The sequence below is a fragment of the Grampus griseus genome (genome assembly GCF_964374135.1).
Source record: "Grampus griseus genome assembly, chromosome: 16".
Taxonomy (NCBI): Eukaryota; Metazoa; Chordata; class Mammalia; order Artiodactyla; family Delphinidae; genus Grampus; species Grampus griseus.
In genome coordinates this window covers 3,730,226-3,755,685 of record NC_139010.1, presented here as the reverse complement: position 1 = coordinate 3,755,685, position 25,460 = coordinate 3,730,226, and the positions used below count along the sequence as shown (strand labels likewise).

The following is a 25,460-nucleotide window of genomic DNA, read 5'->3' as shown; positions in this document are numbered from 1 at the left end:
CGCCCCTAACCCCTGTGTTGCTCAAGGGTCAGCTGTAGTATATATGGAGCACCACGGTTTCAGGCATCCACGGGGTTTTGGAACGTATCCCCCGCGGATAAGGGGGAACTACTGTATTTTGGATACCAGTCCTTTGTCAGATGTGTCTTTTGCAAATAATTTCTCCCAGACTGTGGCCCATCTTCTCATTCTCTTGACAGTGTCCTTCACAGAGCAGAAGTTTTTAATTTTAATGAACTCTAACTTCCTTATTTTTTTCTTTCGTGGATTGTGCTTTTGATATGATACTTAAAAAGTCATTGCTGAACACAAGATCATATATGTTTTTCTCTTATGTTATCTTCTCAGAGTTATATAGTTTGGCGTTTTACGTTTAGACCACTTTGAGTTAATTTTTGTGAAAGGTGTAAGGTCTGTGTCCTGAATCATTTTTTGCACATGGATGTCTGGTTGTTCCAGCACCATTTGTTGAAAAGTCTACCCTTTCTTCATTGAATTGCATTTGCTCATTTGTCAAAGATCAACTGACTATATGTATGTGGCTCTGTTTCTGACCAATGCATTCTTAATTTAACCTGAAGGTTTTAATCCACCGTATCTTGTATAAATAACCGTATACCTTAGACAGAATATTTGAATTGCATTTTTTCAGCATCCTTACTGAGGGAAAGTGTTACAAGTATATGTTCTGGCAGTTGACATGGAGTGTACTTGGAGTTTAAATCATTAATTAAATCATAGTTCAAAGGTGGCTTTAAGAAGAGGTTGGAGGCTTCCCTGGTGGCGCAATGGTTGAGAGTCCGCCTGCCGATGCAGGGGACATGGGTTCGTACCCCGATCCGGGAGGATCCCACATGCCGCGGAGCGGCTGGGCCCATGAGCCATGGCCGCTGAGCCTGTGCTCTGCAATGGGAGAGGACACAACAGTGAGAGGCCCGCGTACCAAAAAAAAAAAAGAAGAGGTTGGAGTATTTAACATTGCCAAATTTCTTTTCAGTTTTTAGCCTGGTAAAAGTTGTATTTGTTGAGTGTCTGAAAGGAGGGTTTGATTATGTGGATATGTCTTTTAAATGAATATTGGGGTACCTTAAGTTCCTTATAAGTATGGGATAAGCATTATATTTTATTTATATTGCTATGTTTTTGAGTAGGTAGACTTTTATGTAACATTGTGATTTGTTTTTTGTTTTTTTTTTGCGGTACGCGGGCCTCTCACTGTCGTGGCCTCTCCCATTGTGGAGCACAGGCTCTGGACACGCAGGCTCAGCGGCCACGGCTCATGGGCGCAGCCGCTCTGTGGCATGTGGAATCTTCCCGGACCGGGGCACGAACCCGTGTCCCCTGCATCAGCAGGTGGACTCTCAACCACTGCGCCACCAGGGAAGCCCTAACATTGTGATTTTAATTCAGTGGTTGATTAGTATGACTATATGTATTTATAAATTCCTTGATCTGACCAAACATTAAATCCTTACTAGAAATAATGAAATTGGAGGAGGAGAAACTGAAGGAACACAAGGGTATGAGACTGAGGGAACTCTGATGGATTCCCAGGTAGCTGCTTCAAATCAGATTCTGTATTAACAGCAGGTTGTGGTCACTGTTTCCAGAGGTGCGGGAGTAGCAGAGGGCCGTTTCCTGGTACCAGTGATAGACGTGTGCCTTTGCTTCTCACCCAGGTCTGAGCTCCTTCTACTCAGAGCTGATGAAGGGCCTGGGTGCCGGGGGCCGCCTCTGGGAGCTCCTCGAGAGAGAGCCGGAGCTTCCTTTCAATGGTAGGTCTGAAATGGGTTTGCTCCTCTTGGCTGGGGTTAAACAAATGTGGTTTCGGACCGTGACACCAGCTTCCTGCCCCACTTGGGATGGACGAGCTGGAGCGGGACTCTGTCCCTTGCATGTGGCAGGGACAGGGCCATCAGCGGGGTGGGCGGTGAGGAAGCACAGCTGCTGGGCGCTGTCATGGGGCCCCAGGGCGTCCCTGGAGGCGTGGGGACTGACCACAAAGTGTGCAGCCACTGTTTACCTCCCTGCAGGCGATTTGCTACCACAGACAGAAGGGTAGAAGTGAGTGCCTCTCAGGGGTGCAGATAGGAAGGGCCTGGCCAGTGCCCAGACTCGTCTCCCTTGGTGCTTTTGACGTTTGTGTGGGCAGGGGGAGGGAGGCAGGAAGAGGGATCACATGTATAAAAGCCTCTGAGTTGCCTGGCTTCCGGGGTGGGGTGGAGGGTGCTGGTGCTAATTGGCTGGAGCTGTCTCCTTCATCAGCTGCTTCCCGGAAAGCCGGTGCTCGGGGCAGCTGTGCGGCCTGGGCCAGCCAGCCAAGGGGTCGGGGGACGGGGCTGGGAGCGGCAGCCACTGCCAGCTACTCGCTGATCCCTAGGTACTGGCATTGGCCCCAGGTCAGTAGTGAATGCCCAGTATTCTCCACTATGACAGGCTGGGAGAGACTGAGCCCCTTCTCCCAAGTCAGGAGCAAGGTTACACAGGACAGAGCAGACCTCTGACCCCCCTCTAGCTCCGGGGCTGTTGTGCAGCGCCCGCCTGTTCATCATCATCCTCTGAAAACATTGATTTAGAGAAGGTGAGGTAAACCCTAGACAAGGGAACCGCGGAGGCAGCGTACAGGGAGAAGGCCACTGGGCTCGCCCGGATGGCTCCCGGGCTGGAAGCTCCATCCACGGCTCGGTTGGCACGGGCAGGCTGGCCCCTCTTCACCTCGGCGTCCCGTCAGTAAGACTGGGATGGGGACTTCTGCCTCTCAGGGCTGCGAGGCTCCAGCAAGGTGGCGGGCGTATGGTTGTACTGCCGATGCAGAGCGGGTTCAGGGAAGCGCTGGTCGGAGGCCTCCTGACTTGCCCGGGAAGAGCCCAGACTCCAGGACTCGCCATGCTGGGCCGTGTCTGCAGTCAGACAGGCGGGCACTGGGCTCCGCTGTGAGCCTGAGCTTTGCCCTGAGTGATTGGAGCTCATCTTCCCTTGCAGAGGGGGCCATTTTAAACGAGAAGAGCTTCCAGGGTGCTTTGGAGTTCAAGAACGTGCATTTCGCCTATCCAGCTCGCCCAGAGGTGCCCATATTCCAGGATTTCAGCCTTTCTATCCCAGCAGGATCCATCACAGCGCTGGTTGGCCCAAGTGGTTCTGGCAAATCAACAGTGATTTCTCTCCTGCTGAGGTTGTACGACGCCAGCGCTGGTGAGTGGCTGAGCACATTGTAGGACGGGAGGCCTCTCCTGGGCCCCCAGAGAGGGTCAGGTTACGCAGGGGCCGTGCAGTGCGCGAGTTCTGAACACAGAGGGTTTGTTCCCAGCAAGGAAGTCCCAAACAGAGGATTCACTTTTCGGGCTATGGCAGCTCACACAGAGGGCCCATCAGGCACATTGTATCTTGTGTTCGCCACTCAGGTCCAGAGTGACTTCCTGAACCCCACCTCCTCGTCTCCTGTGTGGTGCTTCCTCCACCAGGAGAGGGGCTCCAAGAAGGTGCCTCGGGGCTGCTGAGCACCACCGGCCACGGCAGCACCAGGAGTACGTGCCACTCTGTGCCAGCCCTGAGCTTGTGCAGGAGCCTGGGCTCTCCCTGAAGCCCTCCGGTCCTCCTGCCTGGGGCTGGTGTGCAGACAGGGCATGTGGCCGTCACTGATTCACTTCTGGGCCGCTGCTCCATTGAAGCTTTCTTGCGGTAGTAGAGATTTTCTTACAGACTTTTCTCATTCAGATTTTTTTTTTTAAATTTTAACTGGATTATAGCAGCTTTCAGAGCAAAGAACATATTATTTTACTTCTTTGTATCTTTTTAAAATATATAGTTGACCTACAACATATTAGTTTCAGGTGTAGAGCATAATGATTCCATATATGTATATACTGTGAAATGATCACCACAGCGTGTCGAGTTAACATCCATCACCACACACAGTTACAGAGTTGATATCCTTCTTTGTATCAGAGCTCGGAGAAGATAGTCTGTTTTTGGATTAAGAAAACAATGATGGGGACTTCCCTGGTGGTCCAGTGGCTAAGACTCTGCGCTCCCAATGCAGAGGGCCCAGGTTCGATCCCTGGTCAAGGAACTAGATCGCACATGCATGCCGCAACTGAGAGTCCGCATGCCGCAACTAAGACCCAACGCAGCCAAAGTAAAATTAAATAAATATTTAAAAAAAGAATGGTATTTCTCAGCAAGAAAACAATTGTCAGTATAAAATAAAACCATGAATTTGAAGAGTATGTCTTATGGTCTTTTTGGTTACAACAGTGTGAGAGCTGGTTATGTGCCAGGTAATTATCTGACTCACAGGTCCTGACCCACAGAACCACGAAGTGCATTAAAATGGGTATTACTACACTGTTGGCCTCTGGAATCACTGCCTTGGTTTACCCTCTACTTGCTGTAAAATTCTGAGTTTAAAAAAATCCTAGTGAGTGGGATGCAAATCAAGTCAAAATACTAAGCCTCTAGTTTCTTCACAACGGTGAGTAAATCAAGGAGAAAAGCAACTACACTTATATTCCTGCCTTGTGTAGCCTATAGAACACTACACTTTTTAAGTCAAGACCTCAGGTTTTGGTAGGTTTATGAAAGTTTACAGCTGGCTTGTATAATGCCACACACCTAACTGAGAAGGAATGGGATTTCTTGTGTTGGTCACTGTCATTGTCATCGGGAAGCATGATTGCGTTCCCTCAAGGTGTAGAGGTAATTCTGTCAGCTGAGGTCACAGAGTTACATCTGACTGTTGAAACACTCTGCCACCGTGTCAGAGTGTTAGTTGCAGACAGCAGACTCTCCAGCTGTGCTTACTCGGGAAGGCGAGCTGGATGGATGAGCTAGGTGGGCTTAGTCATCTAACCACTGCAGGGAGATAGTAGGCGTGGACAATCCAGAAAAGTCCCTTTTAGCTCTGAAATTCCCTAAAATACGTTGGTTTTAGATTCTGTTTGGAGATTTTGAGTATCTGATCTTTAAAAAACTGAGTCTAGAATTTTCACATCAGAGCCTTTCTGTGTTTACATGAGTCATTGGCCCCATGACACTTAGTGACTCTTTCCTTCTTCTCTGCAAGGAACGATCAGTCTTGATGGCCGTGACATCCGTCAGCTAAATCCAGTCTGGCTGAGATCCAAGATTGGGACAGTGAGTCAGGTAGGAGGAGAGGGCTCCATTTTTATTACATTTTCTTTTAAAATTGCTTTTGTCATTTGCTTTTTTCTTGGTCTTGAACCTTTCAAAAGAAAAGGAATGGAAGTTTTCTAGATTTATGAAACCAGTCTCCAGGGCAGGTTGTTTAGGTTTGTAAATAGTGCTGTTTCCTGAAGACCTTAAACATTTTAACCACTCGAAGCATTGACTTTATCAGAAGCTGGGGACTGGCATTACTTTGTAATGCAGATAGTCTAGAAGATTGGGGAGAAAAAGATACAACTGTTTAGCTGCTTCTGGCTCTTCCTCAATTCTCATTTTCATTGCTAGCCAGTCTACTGTTTTGCATAATGGGTTTCAGAGACAAGCAAGCAAAGGCTGTGGCCAGAGCCAGGGTCTCCTTGCAAAGAGGCTGCAGATTTCAAGAACCTTGATGGAATGCGGTGTCTTTGATGAGGCTGTTTTCACAGGACCACTCGGTGCAGGGGAGTTTCGACACAGCTATTGGTATTTTTATCACCAAGCTTCGTGCACAGCAGGCAAACCCAAGCACCCCGACTGCTGAGCCTCTTCCTCTAATGAGCCTTCCCTCAGCACCACTCCATTGGTGGGGGGCAGCGATGGGGGGCTTGGCTCGGTGGTGCAAGGGTCACGGCAGTGCCACAGCCTTATTAGGGAGGGAGAAAGAAGCTGGGAGTTCATTTGCTTTTTAGCACTATTCCACAGAATAGCTCTGTCCAAATGCCACGTTCCCTTCTGCTCTGTGTGTATATCAAAAAGTGATAGAAATGGATTCTCCCATTGCCCTTGGAAGGCAGGCAGCTGGAGAATGCCGACGGGCTCGGGGTCCTCCTCGGGGAGGGGGACTTGCATTTACAGAGCGCCTGCTGTGTGCCGGACGCTTGCAGGTGGCTACTGTGGGACCCCGTGTCCTGCAGTGGGGGACCTACAGGTGATAAAGGCAGTCCTGCTCGTGCTAATGCATGAATTTTTTAATCGCCCATGGGGTATATTTATGGAGAATGAACCAGAAAAACAGTATATATTCTCTGGGAACCGTTTAGTGTCTTAGCTGTAAGTATTGTACTAAGCTCCACTGTATTTACTAGACTGTTGCAATTTGCAATAAATACGTTTTATTGCCAATGTGTAGGAACCAATTTTGTTTTCTTGCTCGATTGCGGAGAACATTGCCTATGGTGCAGACGACCCTTCCTCGGTGACGGCTGAGCAGGTAGAGAAAGTGGCTGGTGTAGCCAATGCAGCTGCTTTCATCCGACACTTCCCTCAAGGGTTCAACACTGTGGTCGGAGAAAAGGGTGTTCTCCTCTCAGGTACCTTTTTGTTACCCCTTTGCAGCAAACACTCTCTAAACACTTCCTGTCGCAGTGTTATTTTCTAATTAGGCTCTTGTCCTTAGAGTTTATGAAATTAACCTTTTTCGTTTTCTCACATCTCTTTTGTATGTGGACAGCTCCCCAGTTCCTTTCACTTTCTACCCCAGACCTGTTTCCAGATTCCCACTGGTGTCCCACTGGGTAGTACTCAGCCACAGCAGCTTTCTCTCATCCCAGAAAAGATACGTTTTGTAACTCGAGATCCTTGAAAATTGTAGAAAATAAGACAGATACCGCAGATGGCAGGATGATTTGTCCAGGAGGCAGAGACTGCATCAGGGCAGACGTGCAGCTGAAGGGGCTCCTTATTCCTCACTTCGTAGGTTATGTGTAGACCCAGGACTTACAAACTTTTCTGTAAAGGACCAGAGAGTAGATGATTTAGGTTTGTGCGTCACACGTGGTCTCTGTCACAGTCTTCTTCTTATTTTTTAACGACTCCTTTAAAACATAAAAAGCATTCTCAGCGTGAGGCTGTGCACAGACAGGCCCTGGTCCAGACCTGGCCCAGGTGGAGTCCGCTCTGCCCCGTCCTGGACGAATGGGGGCTCGCAGGGCTGTGGCACCATCTGGCCCATGGTATCGGCTCCCCCCGCAGGTCAGATCGCCTTTGGGGGTGGTGTTTCCAGGAGGGAAAGAGAAAACAGTTCTATTGCTTTCAAGTACAGAAGTGGGACCAATGAATAGAGGAGTAAATCTTTGGTGAAACACAGATTTTTTTTTTTAATTACAAATATTCAACTGTACTTCCTTTCACGACGAGCTCTGTCACGGGATGTGTGCGAGCAGGGGGTAGAGACCTCCACGTCAGAGTGAAGCTGCCGGGTTGGGTGGGGGCAGGAGTCCTTCCAGTGCTAAACCGTTTGCTTGAACTTAGACTGCAGACTTTAACACAAAAACGTTTTAATTTTGTTGTGTATGATTTGTTTCAATGATAGGCAGTAGATGAAAAAATATTTTTTGATAGATTGGGGAAGTTCCGGGGTTTTGATAGATTGGGGAAGTTCCGGGAGTAGAACCACTACTGTGTCGCTGGAACAGACGTGTCCTTGGGCAGGACTCCAGTGTAAGCTGCTGGTGGTGAAATTACCGAGATGGAGGGGTGGGGTTGGGAGCTACCTGGCTCTGTCCCATGAGCACAGCACCTGCTCGCTTGGAACAGGTGCTGCATGTCCTTCCCTTCGACCAGGATGCTCAAGCTCCACCTCCAGTGAAGTAACCGAAGGTCACGGTCTACCCTGGAGGAAGGCCCCTGTGTGCGCATTGGCACTGGGGTTTTCAGAGCTGACCAGAGCCCTTGCTGGCCGCTCTGCTGGCCCACACCAAGCACTCCGACCCCCACCAACCAGAGAACTGGGAAAGGAAGGGTTTTTCCTCCTTCCCTCCTCATGAGGGTGGGGTTGCCTGGTTGAGGACAGCTTTTAGCAGCACCACCCATTTCAGTTTAAATGATTAACTTGTCTCAGATGAAATAATAAGTAGGTTCAGCCAGTAACATCAACCAAAAAGGAATGTTTTCGTCACCAAAAGTGGAATTGAGTTTCCTAACATGAACTAAGTTGGGAGGAGTGAGTTGAGTCCTGCGCTGAGACTTCACCAGTTATAACTTAGGAGAGCGTCCCTGGGGGGAAGGAGAGGGTGGGGTGCAACAGGGGTGAGGAGGGGAAGTATCATCTGTCCGTCCCTCCCCCTTCCCCCACACCACCCCCTGGCGTTTAGTCGAATTTGAGTTTTACAAAGGGGGCTGGCTAGCATGGCATAGTCTATCTGTTGCCCCCATTTTCATACACGCACAAAGTACCGCGTGTGTCGGTTGTTCCCTGGGGCAGGAAAAAGAAAACAGCGTGAGAGTGGAAGTATGGAGTAGTGTTCTGGGCGGACAGTGGAGTTACCAGTCCCAGCTCCTTTCGCTCCTGTCCATCTCACGTACTGCTCTGAAACCTCTAACTTCCTCGAGTTTCCCGTTCGTTTCCTGCTACAAGAGGTGCCCTCTTGCGGGGCACGGCACGTGTGTGGTTAAAAGCGCACAACACTGTTCAGACCTCGGCTCTGCCACTGACCAGCTGTGAGGCCTCTCACAGGATATTGTGCCTCAGCTTTTCACCTGTAAAAAGAGAATCATTATAGGATCTACTTCAAAGGCTTGTTTTTGAGATGAAATGAAATAATACATGTAATGCATTTAGGAAATGCCTGGGACGTAGGAATTCCTCAATGTTAGCCATGATAATAATTATTGTTATTATTAATCTTGAGATAGATGAGGAAACATTATAATATTTAAAACGTAGGTTTCTGTTCTCGCATCTATCTCAACTATGACTGGGAGAAACTACCTTCAAATTGCCACATGGCTCATCAGAAAAGCCTGTTACCAAGAATTTTTGTTAAGGCGTTCAATTTTAAAATGTATATATTGTCATTGTCAGGTGGGCAGAAACAGCGAATTGCAATTGCCCGTGCTCTGCTTAAGGTAAGCCGGAAGCCTCTCAGCGGGGGTTGGCATTGTTCTTAATCAGGGACCTTGTAATTTGTAATGTGCAACTTTTCTTCTTCCTTTTTCTTGGGAAGGGGCGGGTGGGTATATGGTTGACAGTTCTGGTGAAAGATGAGTTGGGAATTCCACTGAGTACCTGTGGTCCAAATTTAGCAAGTGTTTCCTGAGTATTAGGAGCCAGAGGGAGAACAGTTTAACACACGGATCTTCCATCAAGAAGCATACAGAATATTTTAAAACAAGAATGTCTCTATGTGTGTAACTGAGTCATTTTGCTGTGCAGCAGAGCACAGCATGGTACATCAACTACACTTCAGTACAAAAAAATAATAAAATTAAGCATACAGTCTAACTGGTAGAGTAGTGATTATATCAAAATACCAAAATAATACAAGTATTCTTACTCGTATAATCTGTAATCACCTGCTAAACTGAATAGTACAGACTTGAAATACTTATACAAGGCTCCTAAGAGGAGAGGGAAAAGCTGAAAGTCATAGACATTGTATTTTGTAGGAAATGATGGCCTTCTCCTTTGTTATATAACTATTCTCCTCAGATTTATAGGTGATTTTTTTTAAAAAAACAGCTTTATTGAAGCATGATTTACATATCATAAAATTGACCAGTTTTAAATGTACTTTTCAGTGACTTTTAGTAAATTTACAGAGTTGTGCGCCCATCACACAATCCAATTTTAGAACATTTCTATCACCCTGATACCCTTTTGCAACCTTTCTGCCTTCCCAGCCCCAGCCTGCCACTAATCTACTTTCTGTTTGTCTAGATTTGCCTTTCTGGACATTTCAGATAAATGGAATCAGACAAGATACAGTCTTCTGCTTCTAGCCTCTTTCAGTAGTATAGTTTTTGAGGCTCCTCCATGTTGTAGCCTATATCAGTACTTTATTCCTTTCCATTCCTTTGTATGGACAGACCACAATTTGTTTATCACCCAAGTGTTAATGAACTTCTGGATTGTTTCCGGTTTAGGGCTGTTGTGAATAGCACTGCTCCGAATGAACAGTGTACAAGCTTTTGTGTGGGCGTGTTTTCATTTCTTACGGACGGATTCCTAGACAAAGCTAGAATTTATGTGTTTCTCAGTTCTGTGTGTACTACTCCTAGCTAAACTACAAGCAGGACCTTGAGAGTCTAGACTCCATGTGACTCACTTTAGAGCCCCACTTCATACTGTTGGTTGATTCACCAGCAGGTTAAAGCTGCACTATGAAGAATATCCGATTCATTGATCACTGTGATCATGGTTTCTGTGTGAGATCATGCGATCTCAGACACTTACGAGTTTGTTTTTCTTCTTTTGTAGCAGCTTTATTGTGATAGAATTCACACACTCTACAGTTCACCCATGGAACGCGTGCAGTTCAGCGTTAGCGTATTCAGAGTTGTGCCTCCATCACCATAATCAATTTTAGAACATTTTCATCACCCCCAAAATAGCATCCACACACCACCCTGCCTATTTCCCCATTGACCCCAGTCCCAGGTAACGACTCTGCCCCTGCAGAGCTGCCTGTTGTGGACATTTCCTCTAAGTGGAATCGCACACGAGGTGGACTTCTGTGTCTGGTTCCTCTCGCTCAGCAGAGTGTTTTCAAGGGTCATCCATGTTGTATCACGTATCAGCACTTTATTTCGTTTTATTACTGAGAGTTTGTGTTTTTCTAATAAAATTATGTTTTCTTTTCCTTTTAATGTTTTTCCTTCTTCAGAATCCCAGAATTCTTCTCCTAGATGAAGCAACCAGGTGAGGCTATCTTAATGTGTAATTGGATTAAACCAAATTCTTCCTCTATCACAAACTTTTATTCTGTACTTCAAGTGATACGGCTGAGAATGCCTTACACTTTAAAGTCACGGGGTCTGAATTAATCATGACAGTTGGGAGGCAGTGAGCAGGCCGAGTCATGAGTTGAGGGTTCTAGTTTCAATTCAGACATTTGTGGTGAATCCCTGATCACCAATCAGCAACTGTGCAAAATGCTTTTAACTTACATGGCAGTAGTTCTATGGAGATCAAGGGTCCAAAGCTTCTTTTTTCTATAGTAACTTTATAATATAAAATATAGATAGTTGACCCAAGAAGTTGCAATTTTGATCATAGTGAAAATTGGCTGCTAATGAGGGGCCAGTGTACGTGCACCAGGAAATACACGCGTGAACAGTGTGCGTGGCCCTGACGTCTTTGCTTTCCTGTGGGCTCTCCTATTCAGTGCACTGGATGCTGAAAACGAGTACCTCGTTCAGCAAGCTCTGGATCGACTGATGGAAGGAAGGACGGTGTTCATCATCGCCCATCGTCTGTCCACCATTAAGAATGCCAGTATGGTAGCTGTCCTTGACCGGGGGAAGATCACCGAGTGTGGGAAACACGAAGAACTGCTTTCGAAACCAGACGGGATATACAGGAAATTAATGAATAAACAGAGTTTTATTTCAGTATAAAGAAGCAATTATTGGTAAACTTAATATGAGACACTTTACATCAAAGCAGCACTGCAGGAAAAACATTTTTTAAAAACCCAGGCTGTATGAAATCTGTAAATCATACTTCAAGTTATTTGAGATCTGCCTATTTTTTCCAAAGATTGTAAAATACTGTTTTGAGATCGACCTGTTCTCAAGACCTTTTTATTCAGAGTTTTAATAATTGTAACTTTCTAAATGTCTAGTTCACTGAAGTTATTTTCAGGTTTTGTACTTTTATCTTGGAATATTTTGATTAATATAGCCTGGCACCTCACTTTCTTTTATCTGCTGTTATAAATTGAAGCTATTGTCAAATGACAACTTTTAAAAGGGAATTATAAATAAAGAGCCTAATTATTTTAGGCCACTTTACCAATCACTGTGTAATCTCTTGGTAGTACTCTACCTACTTTGGGTATCATTGTACCAGGTAGCATAACAGAAGGTGAAAATGTAACCCTTTATTTTATCCTGATAATCTCATAAAGCAAACCTGACATATATATATATATGTATATATGTATCTATATATATGTGTGTATATATATATGTATATATATGTGTGTGTGTATATATATATATATATATACACACACACACACACACACAAATAGTTAACATCACATGGCAAGGGGGGATCATGTATGTTCCCCATCTCCTCTCTTCAGAGGTGTGAAAGTTCAGGGACATGGTGTTCCTCTGGGCTGAGACTGTGTTTGGATGTGTGCGTTTTCAACATTTTTGGCACATAAGAACCTGATGAGTTGTGAAAAGGGAAGAGGCCCCATCCTTTGAATATGAGAACTTCTGATTTCATTATTTACATATTTGTTTCTGTGAATTTGGGAAGCCAGGTATTATCAAGAAGGATGTAAAAATGAATTTTACACTTATGTTGTCTGAGGCATGTATCTTGAAAATTATCTTTTAAGAGTTTATAATTCCTAGCCAAATTTTACAGCTTTTTATCAGTTACTTAGTTTTGAAATTTCATTCAATGAGGCTAAATTCCAAAATTATTAATATAACTGTAATGTTCAACCTTAAAACATTTGAAGGAAACTTATACGTTCTTGCTATTCTGCAGAAGATCAAGAAAGCTTAAGAGCTTTTCACTCTTCTGAAAAGAGGACATAACTAACCATCTTTCTTTTATTTGTGGTTATAGTTTTATTCACCTAAATTCTGAAAATTCCTCAAGCAATGCTGACGCCATTGGGTTTGTCGTATTTCATATCGGCACCATTAATTTGCTGCTGCCTCAAGAAAAAGTGCTTTTCTACATTGATAATGCCAGAACCTAAGAAGTGACAATGTTGATGTGATTCAAATGGACGTTTCCTTGTGTCCTAAGTATTGATTAGTTTCCTGATTATACTGGAAGAAACCACTATTTCACGATAAGCATGGAGTATTACATTTATTCTACGTAAGGGAATTTATTAATGAATAAAATGAGTTCAGTGAATGAATGAACTCAGTGTTCTTTGAATTAGTAAACAGTACATCTGTGACAGTAATTTTAACAAGCTTTACTTGTTTTCTTCATGGTTTACTGCTATGGTATAGTTCTCAGAAAGATACAATCACAAGGTTGGATCTGAGGGAAATCTCTGTGCCATAGAAATATTTACAAAATTGAATTTGATCATTACATTTTATTTTCTTATACAATGTGTTAATTGTGTCTTGGGTAACATTTTATGTCATGGATTAAAATTCAAGCACATTACATTTATTGTGCACTTTATTTCTATTATTATTACAGATGCAGCTTGTCACTTGCCACTCACTGATAGGGTTTTGATATGAGTCTGCAAGCAGTTGATTTACTATGCAGTCAAACCTCTCTGCTAAGGATAATCTGTATCTGCAGCCGCTCCCCAGCGCTAGCATCACCACCTCAGCTCCACCTCAGATCACCAAGCATTAGATTCTCATAAGGAGTGCGTAACCTAGATCCCTCGCATGCGCAGTAGGGTTCACACTCCTGTGAGAATCTAATGCTGCCGCTGATCTGACAGGAGGCGGAGCTCAGGTGGTAACGCGAGCGTTGGGGAGCGGCTGTAAATACAGATGAAGCTTCGCTCGCTCACCCACCCTTCGCCTCCTGCTGTGCGGCCTGGTTCCTAACAGGCCACGGACTGCTAGCGGTCCGTGGCCTGGGGCCGTGGCCTGGGGTTGGGGACCGCTGATCTAGAAGATAAGCAAAAAGAAGTTTAAATCACATGAAAGTCTCCACGTGAAGATAAAATGTCACAGTGAGCTTAGTGTTCTGTTGTCTGCTCTCCCAGGCTACTCTCTGTGTAAGGTCTCTGACCTTGGACCTGACTGGTTCCCAGGAAATAATCACAAATTAAACCATTACAGGCCGTACCCTGTATATGTACTTTTATAAAGTAGGGCTCCACTCAGGGAAATCCATTTTATTCCATAAAAGTGCCAAAGCTGTTAGAAAATAAGTGAAAAGAAATGTTGTAAAACATTAAGTATATTAATGAAAGAAGTATATGGAAACTGCATTGTAAATGTTCGTTTGAGGGTGTTTGTTTTTCTACGTTTTTACGTCTGAGGCATCATGGAGCTTAGCTGGTAATCGCCATTCAACCCATTCAGTAAACATTTATGGAGCATCTTCTATTTTGTTAGGTCCTGTGCTAGGTGCTGGCTGCACCTCCCTCATGAGGCTGGCACAGGGGTCCACAAGCTGTGACCTGCTACCTGTTTTGTATGGCCTGCAAAGCTAAGGATGGTTTTTACAGTTTTAAATGGTTAAAAAAAATTCATAATACATGAAAGGTATATGAAATCCAAATTTCAGTGTCCATAAGTAGAATTTTATTGGAACACAGCCATACTCAGGGCAACAGACAGCAAGCTGGAGATTCTTCCTCTCTGGCCCTTGACAGAAAAAGTTTGCAGCCTCCAGCACTGGGGAAAACAACACACAGTCTTCACTGCTTGAAGGATGTTTAAACTATGCTGAAATTTAGAGTTATCTCAAGAAGTTCCATTGCCACTAGATGGGGGCCTTGGAAATGACTAGGCCTGGATAATTTCCATGATGAGTTCTTCATTGCACCCCTGCCTTTCCATTTGAAGAGGATCATAATTACTGTGTTGCTGAGAATGGAATTCTGATAGTTCTACCACATCTGCAGGAAATACTCCTGGCTGCTTCCCTGTTGTTGACCGCAGGGATGAGTCCCACATCAATCAGTGTGGTCGTAACAGAATGGGCTGAGTTTTAGGAAGGTTGGACAGAGGGAGGCACACCTAGGCTGAGAATCTTACACACACACATGCTGCACTTGTGGGGTATTTTTCTTTTTATCTTAATGAAACAAAAATGGGCTTATATTGGACATACTAATTTTTAACCAAACTTTTTTTTTTTTTTTTTACCGGTATGCGGGCCTCTCACTGTTGTGGCCTCTCCCGTCGCAGAGCACAGGCTCCGGACACGCAGGCTCAGCGGCCATGGCTCACGGGCCCAGCCGCTCCACAGCATGTGGGATCTTCCCGGACCGGGGCACAAATCTGTGTCCCCTGCATCGGCAGGCGGACTCTCAACCACTGCGCCACCAGGGAAGCCCGCTATTTTCATTTTTTAAAACATTCCTGCTGGTTCAACAGGCAAACAGTGCTGATGGGTGGTTTAACTTGCATTTCTTTAATTAGTAGTGAAGTTTAAGACTTTTTCATGTGTTTTTTGTCATTTTTAGTCTTTGATTTAGTGCTACTTCATGCCCTTCATACATTTCCATTTTTTTCTATTGGGGTAGCTTACTTTCTCTTACTGATTTTCTTTAAAGTTTACTATTTTATTATAAATATTTTTCCTTCAGATTTTTTGTGTTTTTTGACATCCACAAATGTAATGGTGTCTCTGTTCTCTAATTCTCACAAGTGGGCACTATTAGCAGTTTATCAGAGGCTCAAAAAAGTGACACAGATAGTAGACAGCAGAGGCGGGATCTGAAACAAGTCCCATTTAATTCCAGAGTCTATACACTCTTGTCAGTTACTACACAGTAGTTAGCAAAATGTCCCAAGACAGCTGTCTCAATAACACTTGGAATAAAGACACAGACCTACTAGAGAACGGACTTGAGGATATGGGAAGGGGGAAGGGTGAGCTGTGACAAAGCGAGAGAGTGCATGGACATATATACACTACCAAACGTAAGGTAGATAGCTAGTGGGAAGCAGCTGCATAGCACAGGGAGATCAGCTCGGTGCTTTGTGACCACCTAGAGGGGTGGGATAGGGAGGGTGGGAGACACAAGACGGGGGAGATTTGGGAACATATGTATATATATAACTGATTCACTTTGTTATAAAGCAGAAACTAACAGACCATTGTAAAGCAATTATACCCCAATAAAGATGTTAAAAAAAAATAACACTTGGGAATGCAAATTGTTAGAAATGCAGACTCTCAAGTCTCAGCCCAACGAGTCCGACACCGAGATGGGGCTCAGCCGTGTAGCTTAGCCAGCCTCCAGGTGCTGCTGGTGCCCACTTAGGCTGGAGAGCCACTGCACTACACTACCCTTCATTCTGGATTTCTAGAGTAAGTGGCTGCACTAGCTTAAATGAGGTAGAAGGATAAACAGGGAAATGGCAGCACTGGGCAGGGATAGAGAAGCCCTCGGCTGCCCCAAGGTGTATGTGATGTCTTCTGTTCCACGTGCCTTCTCCACTCTATCCTCTGGGAGGCCGGCCTCCACAGACTGTCCTCGTGTCCTCCTCCCTCACACCCTGGCCTCCCTGCACTGAGGTCACAGTACGAACACTCCCAGTCCCCTTCCTTCCGGGTTGCCATGAGTTGCTGCATCTCCTGACCCAAGGCTACGGCTCTGGCAGGTGGCCCTATTTCTCAGGTTCTGGTGACCACTTCCTTTCTTGGCCCATCTGCTGTTAGGAGCCTCAGGGCTTTACACAATCCCTAATAGTCCTCTTTTAAAATTTTATATATTTATTTTATTTTGGGCTGCGTTGGGTCTTTGTTGCTGTGCACGGGCTTTCTCTAGTTGCGGTGAGCAGGGGCTCCTCTTCTTTGCAGTGCATGGGCTACTCACTGTGGTGGCTTCTCTTGTTGTGGAGCATGGGCTCTAGGCACTCAGGCTTCAGTAGTTGTGGCATGAGGGCTCAGTAGTTGTGGTGCACGGGCTCAGCTACTCCGTGGCATGTGGGATCTTCCTGGACCGAAGCTCAAACCCGCGTCCCCTGAATTGGCAGGTGGACTCTTAACAACTGCGCCACCGGGGAAGCTCCCCTAACAGTCCTTTATTAAACTCTCTACCCAGCTTGAGGGTGCTATCTATTTCCTCTGGGATCTTGTCTGATAGAGTTTACAAGGCCCTTCCTGGACCCTCATTTCTCCAGTCTCCTCTACTTTTACTCACTTGTTGTTGGTTGGTTTGTCTGAAGTCCCTGGAATGCACCACGCTCTTTGCTGCTTCAGGACCTCTGCCTGAGGATCCACTGCTTCAAACACTCTTCCTCCTCTTCTTTGCCTGGCTGACGGCACGTCTCAGCATAGACGGCCTTTTCTCTCAGAGGCCTTGTAGATTCTTCCAAAATCAGGTACCCCAGTCATTCTCTTGTCAGACACCCTGCTCTTTTCTTTCATAGTACACATCTCAACTTGTAGTTGCGTAAATAAGTTGTGTCCATTTGTTCAGTATCCGTCCTTCTCACTGGCCTGTGACTCCACGAGGGCAGGGCCCATGGCTGCTTTGTTTACAGTCATAAACCTCAGCACTTAGCGCATAGTCTGGCACGCGGTGGGTACTCAATAAATCCAGAATGAATGAGTGACTGTCTATTTGCCATCCTTCCTTAGTCATACATCTGGGCTCCAGGGAAGTTCCTTTGAGCACAAAGGTGCTGGCGAGTCGTTTCAGCCCCTGCAAATAGCAACTTTTATAACTGGCTGGTGGACAAACCACTAACCAGACCCACAAAGCCCAAGAACAGATTTATCCCACCAATACCCACTCAGCCACGACTACTCTCATCCCCCTGGTAAGAATGAAACAAGAGGGGAATGCACGGGGCTATAAAAGCTATAAGACTCAAAGATGAGGTGCAAAGTTGGGTTATAAATCTAAGGGGAAGAAAGAGCAAAGCAGCTTGCCTATATAACCTTTGAGTGACTGTCCTGATGCTATAACGTGCACAAAAGAATGGCTTCCCAGGGGAAGTGCCAACACCTGACATCCACATTGTGGTCTCCCACATCATATGCCAGTGTTTACTTAACCATTCCCTTATTTCAACAAATATTTAATGAAAGTCTATGTACCTGTTATGGTGTGCACAAAGGGAACAGCTGTTAAGGCATTCAAAAGGAGCTAAGTGAGAGAGGGTTATGTAAACAACTGTCATGCAGTGTAAAAATATTATAGCCTCTACGTAGGAGCACAGCGGGCAGACGATAAAGGGATGCCTAGTCCTGTGGAAGGCTGCACCGAGAAGGCAGCACTGAAGTAAGATGATGTAAGAGGCAGACGCTTGTGGGCAAAGGGGGAGGGAAGGCATTCCAGGCAAAAGACACATGTGCAAGGGCAATGCAGGGGGGTGTGGGTTAGGGACAGAAAAGCCAGCCAGAGTTATATCACAAAGGACCCTGCAAGGGAGCTTAGCAAATTACCTTTGGGCAACGATCAGCCAGAGCATTTAGAAGCCCAAGAGCAGCTTCTGGTTTTCCTTAGTTTGTTAAGCGGTGTCAATTAAAAATATATATTCACAACCTGAAAGTTGAGAGTTGTGTTTTATTTGGCAGGAATTTTTAGGACTTCAAGCCCAGGAGGCAGCATCTCAACTAACCCTGAGAGAACTGCTCCAAGGAGGTGGGGGGGGGGGAGCCAGGATATATAGAGGTTTTGCAACAAAGGGCAGGTAGTCTGAATGTCAAAATATTACTGTTAAAGAAAACCAGGTATGTCAAGTTATGGAATTTAGTATTTTTCTATGTATGGGAAGATGCAAGAGTCTGGGCTCACCGAAATCATTCCTTTGATATGCACCTCAGCTATCTGGGGCCAGCATCCTGTGTTTTAATATCCTGAGTTTCCTCAAGGCGCCTCAGCTCACCATCAGCTGTGGCTGCAATCGCTGATGACTGACATTCTCTGTTTACTGATACGACAGGCAATATTCCATTTATCAGCTGGCAGCATGGGAGGACAGTGTTGTAAGACTACACAGAGGCACGGAGACTCAAAAAAGAGGTGAAAGTCTACAAGAGAGGGAAAAGGTGAACACGTGAACCAAGGCAGAGGCAGTGCAGATGTGGTTTCTACTACAGATGCTCAGTACAATGTCCCAGGTGTCACAGTGGAGGAGAGTGTGAAGAATGACCCTAGGACAGAGCTCTTCCTTTTTTTTTTTTTTTTTTTTTTCCGGTACGCGAGCCTCTCACTGTTGTGGCTTCTCCCGTTGCGGAGCACAGGCTCCGGACGCGCAGGCTCAGCGGCCACGGCTCACGGGCCTAGCCAGTCCACGGCATGTGGGATCTTCCCGGACCGGGGCGCGAACCCGTGTCCCCTGCATCAGCAGGCGGACTCTCAACCACTGCGCCACCAGGGAAGCCCAGAGCTCTTCCTTTTGCCTTGGCCAACTGCCCAGTTTTACCAAATGTGGCAGAGGTGGTAGTAAGATAGGGGTCCTAATGAAATCGTGAAACCAGCTTTTAACGACTGAATTGTGAGGGGTCTGCAGGACTTCCAGGTGAAAGCGTCCACTAGGCGGCTGTCAGAAGCCTGTGGTTTTTGAGCAGGATCTGGTTAGCGATACGGACTTGTGGCGTCACCAACGTGAATGGGAAATGACAAACCTAAAGAATAACATCTAAAACACTGAGTGTGAAACCCAGTGTCAGATTTAACACTTTTCCTCCCTTCTCAGCTTGGACCAGGGAAGAACTCATTTCCCGAGAGGCTCAGGAAGGACCAGCGTGCAGAGGCTTTGCGTTCCGGTTGCTGGAGGGCCACCCCCACCCGCCGGACTGGAGAAGGGCACCTGCTTTTGCTGCTTCACTTCCCTGGAAACTCCGGATTCTCGCCGCTCCAGGACGGGTCCACGTGCACACAGACCCTCTCCCCCTCTAGGGGCCGCCGCCTTGACCACGCCCCGTGGCTCGACGTCACCAGCCCACCCCCTCCTTCCCGGTTTCTCCTGACTTCCCGACCACGCCCCGCGCCTTGGCGCGGCGCTTTGGCGTCATCACAGCGCGCCCCGTGGCCTGGCGCTGCGCTTTGACGTCTTCACCACGCTCTCCCCCTCCCCTCAGGTGTTCAAGCTTCGCGCGCTGCCCGAGCCTCAGCTCCACGGTTGAACGTGCGCTCTCTGTAGCCTCTCCCTTGCGTCATGTTCCCGGCCGTCTCCTCTCCGCGGACCCCGGGGCCCGGGGCTCGAAGGGGCCCGCTGGGCGGAGTCGGGCCGGGCTCCACGCCCCGGGCGACCAGCAGGAAGGGTTTGGCCCTGGGGTCTTCGCTCAGCTCTCCGGTGCTCTTCTCGCCGGCCGGCCGTCGTAGCTCGCTGAGCTCGCGGTGAGTGATCGTCCCGGGTTTGGTTTGGCGACTCACAGGCTCACGGGCCTCCAGAAGCCACCAGAACCGGGGACGGCGCGGGACGCCAGTGTATTGGGAGAAGAGACCTCTGTCACCCTTGCATCCTTGTGTGTTATTTTAGTCTCGCTTTAATTTATCAATTGAGTCTTCGCATCATGCACTTTGCATGGAATTACCTTTGTGTAGAGGTGAAGAACACATTGGATTAGAATCAGTGGTTACCCGCCTCACTCTTAGTACCCCTGTGATCTGGTGTAGGTCACTCATGATCTCTTCGTCTGCGAAATGGCGATAATGATACCTGACCAGAGCCTGCGAGGAGTCAGTATGAAATGCCACCATGCAGATGTAAAGTGGCGAGTGAGGACCTCAAACCCTGGAAAATCATTATATGTGCTTAACATACTAACTGTCCTTAATATCCGCTGGTGGATAATTAAAGGGATTTTAGCTACAGAAGTTAGCTTTGTAGCCAAATTAATAGGGAAAAGGCTTTCCATAAGCAATGCGATAAGACTAGTAGTTTTGTTACCAAATAAAAGCGTGGCACACCAGTTCACGTCACTCGTGAAACCGTGGTCTGCATCTCCCTTTTCATAATTAAACTAGAATTTTAGAAGAAGCTAACATGTGTCTTGAGTGGTTTCTTTTGAATTCATCTATCAAAAATGAATTTTCCCCTGCAAAAAGACGGTGATACTGGATCTTGAACTTATAGTTAAAATTTATCTATAGAAGTTTGCAATACTTTAAAGGAGAAATGATTTTTAAAGAATACCTTGTATCCTTTTGCGTTTTGTAAAGTGCTCTTCAAATGGTAATCTTGTGATTGTTTTCTACTCCTTTTGAGAAAAGTCAGTGAATAAAAGTCATACTTGGTTTTCTTTTTTTTTTATTTCTTCTTATCTTTCGGTAATCATTGAAAGGAAAAACCTTTGTTATAATACTTTGTAAGAAACAATGCTCTCAGTCACTCTGCATCTCCTCAGTTAATCCTGTGATAAGAGGTAGAATAACTTTTATACTAATAAATTTACACTGGTTTTCTGAATGTTAAGAAGAAGGGGAGAAGGAAATATAATTTCTACTGCTGTATCTGTTATCGAAGACCAGGTAGCAGCAGATACTCACGACCCTATTTAATTTCTTGATTTTGATTGTATAAATCTGGTAGATTCTTATAATTCTGTATCTGATGAGAGCTTAAAGATAATCTAACCCAATGTTTGTAAAACATTTTTGACCACAGAGTATGATAAACTCTATATTCTATTTCGTTTTTTAAAAATGTTGATTGAGACCCATAATTTGAAAAACACTGATCTAGTCCAGCCTTCTTATTTCACAGCTAAGGAGGCAGAGTTATAAAGAGTTTAAGTGAGTAGATCATGCATCTAATTACTAGAGCATGAAAGTCTGAAACCAAGTTTTCCTAAATCCTGTCAGTCTTTTTTTTTAATGAAAAATAAATTTAATAACACAGTATATATGAGCCAGAGTTTTTTCACTGTTATACTTCATCTTTCTTCTTGTTTATCAGAGATTTTCTCTTTATTGCGAAAATATATACATAAAAATTATAATGAATAATGGAAATTTTTAAGTTATGAGTGAAATAATATGGTCCCGTTTCTTTAGAGGAACACCTACACGAATATTCCCACACCACTCCATAACTGAGTCTGTGAACTATGATGTGAAAACATTTGGATCTTCTCTCCCTGTTAAAGTCATGGAAGCCTTAACATTGGCTGACGGTGGGTATCATTTTCCATTTGTCTCTGTTAGCAATGCAAAATGAAGCCTAGGTCTGGCATGGAGATTGAAATTTGTGCGTGCTCTGGTATACCTTCACTTCAGTGGAGAGAAATAGTGGCTTATTTGGTTTTTCATTGTAATTGAGAAATATAAATTTGGGAAGCAGAATGAGTTCATTTTAGCACAATCAAAATAAGTGTTTATGGTTGTACATACTGTATATGCAAAAGTTAGTCCAATTTCAAAAGTTGATTGAGTATATGAGTATATGCTTTTTAAATAAAATCCAAAAAACTACTGCCTCACATTACTGGGTTTAATAATTCAGTAGAATCAAGTTTTACCTCCATTTCTGGATCCTATGTAGTACCCTAGAGGCTGTATGCACAAATTTATGTTATCAGTTTGGTGCACCATTAGAAGATTCTCCTGGCAGACAATTAGAGTGGAAGTGTGGGTGGTGCAGCCAACACAAGCTTTAGAAAGACACCGTTAAGGATGAGTTGGGGTGACTAGAAGAGCAAAGTTCAGAGCATCCTGTGATTTCCTGGAACAGTGTTTTTGAGACTGCAGGTAGTGACTGAAATCAGTTTAGTGGTTCATGACCAGCATTTTTTTAAAAAATGAAGTAAAATAGATTGCAAAATATCAGAGTGCTTCTCATTTCGTTTTATTAAAATTGTGTATGAATGCATCATGATGTAAAATGGATTTCATACTGTGAATGACAGGCACAAAAGTTTAAAGTACTCCGTTCAACAAGAAGGAATATTTCTCATCAACTTGAACCGGCACATCTTGCCAGTAAGTCCATGGGAGCTTCAGGTCCAGTTATTTTCAGGCAGCGAAACTTCCATGAACCTCTGTCATGCATTGTTCCTATTTTAAATATATATTTTCTTTTCCTGTCTAAAAATTTCAGCTGAAATTGCATTTAAACCTTTTGACACACTCCTGGTTCCTGCCACCAGATCATGTTAATAACAAATAGTACACAGCCTCAGAGGAGAGAGTCTCCAGAAAGCAGGGTGTGTAAATTGAAGCGTGTGTAAACTTGAGAGGAGCTCGTCCTCACGTGGAAACTTCCAAGTGCTAGTCAGTTGGTGTGCTGTGTTAGCGTCCTCGAGGGTTCACCAGTGGAGGATTTGGAGCTGCTGTAGTGCTTTCAGGAAAAGAAAATACGGAGCAGATACTCCAGTTCAGCAAAAAGCCCACCCTTAACCTAGGTATGATGTGGTATTTTAGCTTGTACATTATTGATGCCTTTTATTTTGCCCCTCTACCCTGACTTTAGTTTTATTTATTTATTTTTTTTGCGGTACGCGGGCCTCTCACCGTTGTGGCCTCTCCTGTTGCGGAGCACAGGCTCCGGACGCGCAGGCCCAGCGGCCATGGCTCACGGGCCCAGCCGCTCCGCGGCATGTGGGATCCTCCCGGATCGGGGCATGAACCCGTGTCCCCTGCATTGGCAGGCGGACTCTCAACCACTGCGCCACCAGGGAAGCCCTACCCTGACTCTAAACGAAGAGCAAAGCTCACATTAATTAAATTTCTAGGGCCGCTAATACATTTACTCAGGTTTACCACATGTAACAACAGCATGTACAACAGCAATAGAGCAGTCTCCCTTATCCACAGGCGTATGTTCCAAGACCCCCAGGGGATGCACCAGACCCTGTGTGTACTGTATTTTTTCCTGGACGTACATACCTGTGATAAAGTGTAATTTATAAATTAGGCACAGTAAGAGAATGTCCAAGTTGCCAGCGTCACTTCTCTGTGCTTTCAGCCATGTTTAAGTAAAATAGGGTTACTTCAACACAGGGACCGCGATACCGCAACAGTGACTCTGATAACCTGCACTACGACTATAATTGGCTAATGGCCGGGTGGCAAAGGAATGATTCACCTCCCCATCAGGACATCAGGACAGTGTAAGATTTCATCACAAACTTAAGAAGTGTTATTTCTGGAATTTTCCATTTAATATTTTGGACTGCAGTTGACCACGGGTAACTGATACCATGGAAACTGAGGATGAGGAGTGACTACTGTATACTAATTTAGTTTTGTCACTTAATACGGAATGTAACCCTTTAGGTCACCATATAATTAAGTAATTTATCATACTTTCAGAGAGCTCTTATTTGAAAATCTTGTTCTTTTGAAGGAACGTGATTTTTCCTTGAAATATTTTATATATTTAATGAGGTTTATTACTTGTGTTGCTTTATCAAAATTATGAATGTTACTAAATATAATATTATAAAAAGTAAGATATCTGTCTCTAACAAAACTTAAGAAATATTAAACCTAGGCCCAAAATATACTTTTTGCCTTTAGATATATTTCTAAAAGTAGTTGTCAAAGTTAAATGGATCTCTTGTTTCAGATATTAATAACTCTTGAATTATTCAAGAGTATTTTTTGTTGGGAGTTAACCTCGTGTGTGTGTGCTGATTACTTTTTTAGGTGAAGATGGTGCCAATGAAGAAGATTTTGGTGTGAGGAAGTTTTAAGTTTTTCTTATTCATACTTTAAGATTAATTACGTACCTCATTTTTTTTCTTCAGTTGACGATCAGCTGACTGTTCACATAGATGAAGGTGGATGGGCTTGTCTGGTCTGCAAAGAGAAACTCATTATTTGGAAGATTGCTCTGTCACCTATTACCAAGGTAATGGTTCTTTAGAGAGCTGGAAAGAGAGGAGAGGATTCCTGATTGGCTCTGAATTTTTACCCTAAATTTTTAGAGTTGTTGGAGGACCATAATTTGAATCTACTCAAGCATTATAGATTTGCATTTTCACAGCAATATGAAATACTGAGCATATCATTTCAAAAAAGTTTCTCCCCTTATCATGATTTTAAGCAAGATCCATCTTATTTACATTTAATAAAATTAGAGACATGGAAGTTTTTAATGAATGTCATGCTAGTCACTCTGTCTAATGAAGTCTAAGACTAAAAGCCATCCACATAAGCTGATGAACTGAGTTTATTTATTTTTTTTAAGGTTTTCAAAATAACATTTATTTCTTAAAAGTTAACATGTGCATAATAGGACACCAAAGAACACAAGAAGCGAAATACAAAGTCATCCATCATCACAAGCAGTTTACCATTTGATGTGTCCTTCTAGGTCTCGTTTGTGTATTTCAACACAACTAAGCATCCATTTTTATGTAATTAAGATCATACAGTTATGTATCATGCTTTTTCATACATCGTGAATATTTACCATTTCAAAGTCCCAGAGCTATGAGTATTTTGATAACCAAAAATACACTACACCAACTCAATCTGGAAGGGAAAAAAATGTAATCCTTTCTTGGCGACAAAAACTTCAGAAAAGACAAAAATGGCAACAGGCCTCTAGATAAAGATATTGGCAGAGTTATGATTAAAATACTACATTCCCTTAACGTTCAATTAAAAATGAGACATAAAGCAACAGAGTACCCAAAGTATAATGCTTTTAAGAGAATTCATTATCTGATCTAAACTATTAAAGTATTAGCAAGGAGGTATATTTCTGCTAAATTACTTAACAATGTATTCCTATAGTACAGCTAAGAGATGCACACACATCAATGG

General features: G+C 44.4%; 2 protein-coding genes across 4 annotated transcripts in view; both read left to right on the top strand.

The window, feature by feature from the left end:
- The window catches only part of ABCB10 (ATP binding cassette subfamily B member 10), a gene marked incomplete at its 5' end in the record, with an annotated part of 32,565 nt that extends 19,316 nt beyond the window's left edge, over positions 1-13,249 (top strand). Inside the window, 8 exons of one of the 2 annotated variants that reach the window (XM_082674030.1) lie at positions 1,680-1,775; positions 2,983-3,192; positions 5,063-5,142; positions 6,293-6,473; positions 8,966-9,009; positions 10,767-10,801; positions 11,268-11,513; positions 12,692-13,249. In XM_082674030.1, coding sequence (XP_082530156.1) covers positions 1,680-1,775; positions 2,983-3,192; positions 5,063-5,142; positions 6,293-6,473; positions 8,966-9,009; positions 10,767-10,801; positions 11,268-11,499 — 878 coding nt within the window. In that variant the 3' untranslated portion in view covers positions 11,500-11,513; positions 12,692-13,249. Of the gene's footprint in view, positions 1-1,679; positions 1,776-2,982; positions 3,193-5,062; positions 5,143-6,292; positions 6,474-8,965; positions 9,010-10,766; positions 10,802-11,267 lie in introns of both variants that reach the window. The other variant, XM_082674029.1, reaches the window with a different exon arrangement.
- Positions 13,250-19,818: 6,569 nt separating this feature from the next.
- NUP133 (nucleoporin 133) overlaps positions 19,819-25,460 on the top strand; it is a 57,258-nt gene continuing 51,616 nt past the window's right edge. For both annotated transcript variants that reach the window (XM_082674077.1, XM_082674076.1), the window contains exons 1-3: positions 19,819-20,084; positions 21,744-21,862; positions 24,437-24,540. In XM_082674077.1, coding sequence (XP_082530203.1) covers positions 19,903-20,084; positions 21,744-21,862; positions 24,437-24,540 — 405 coding nt within the window. In that variant the 5' untranslated portion in view covers positions 19,819-19,902. The remainder of the gene's footprint in view (positions 20,085-21,743; positions 21,863-24,436; positions 24,541-25,460) is intronic.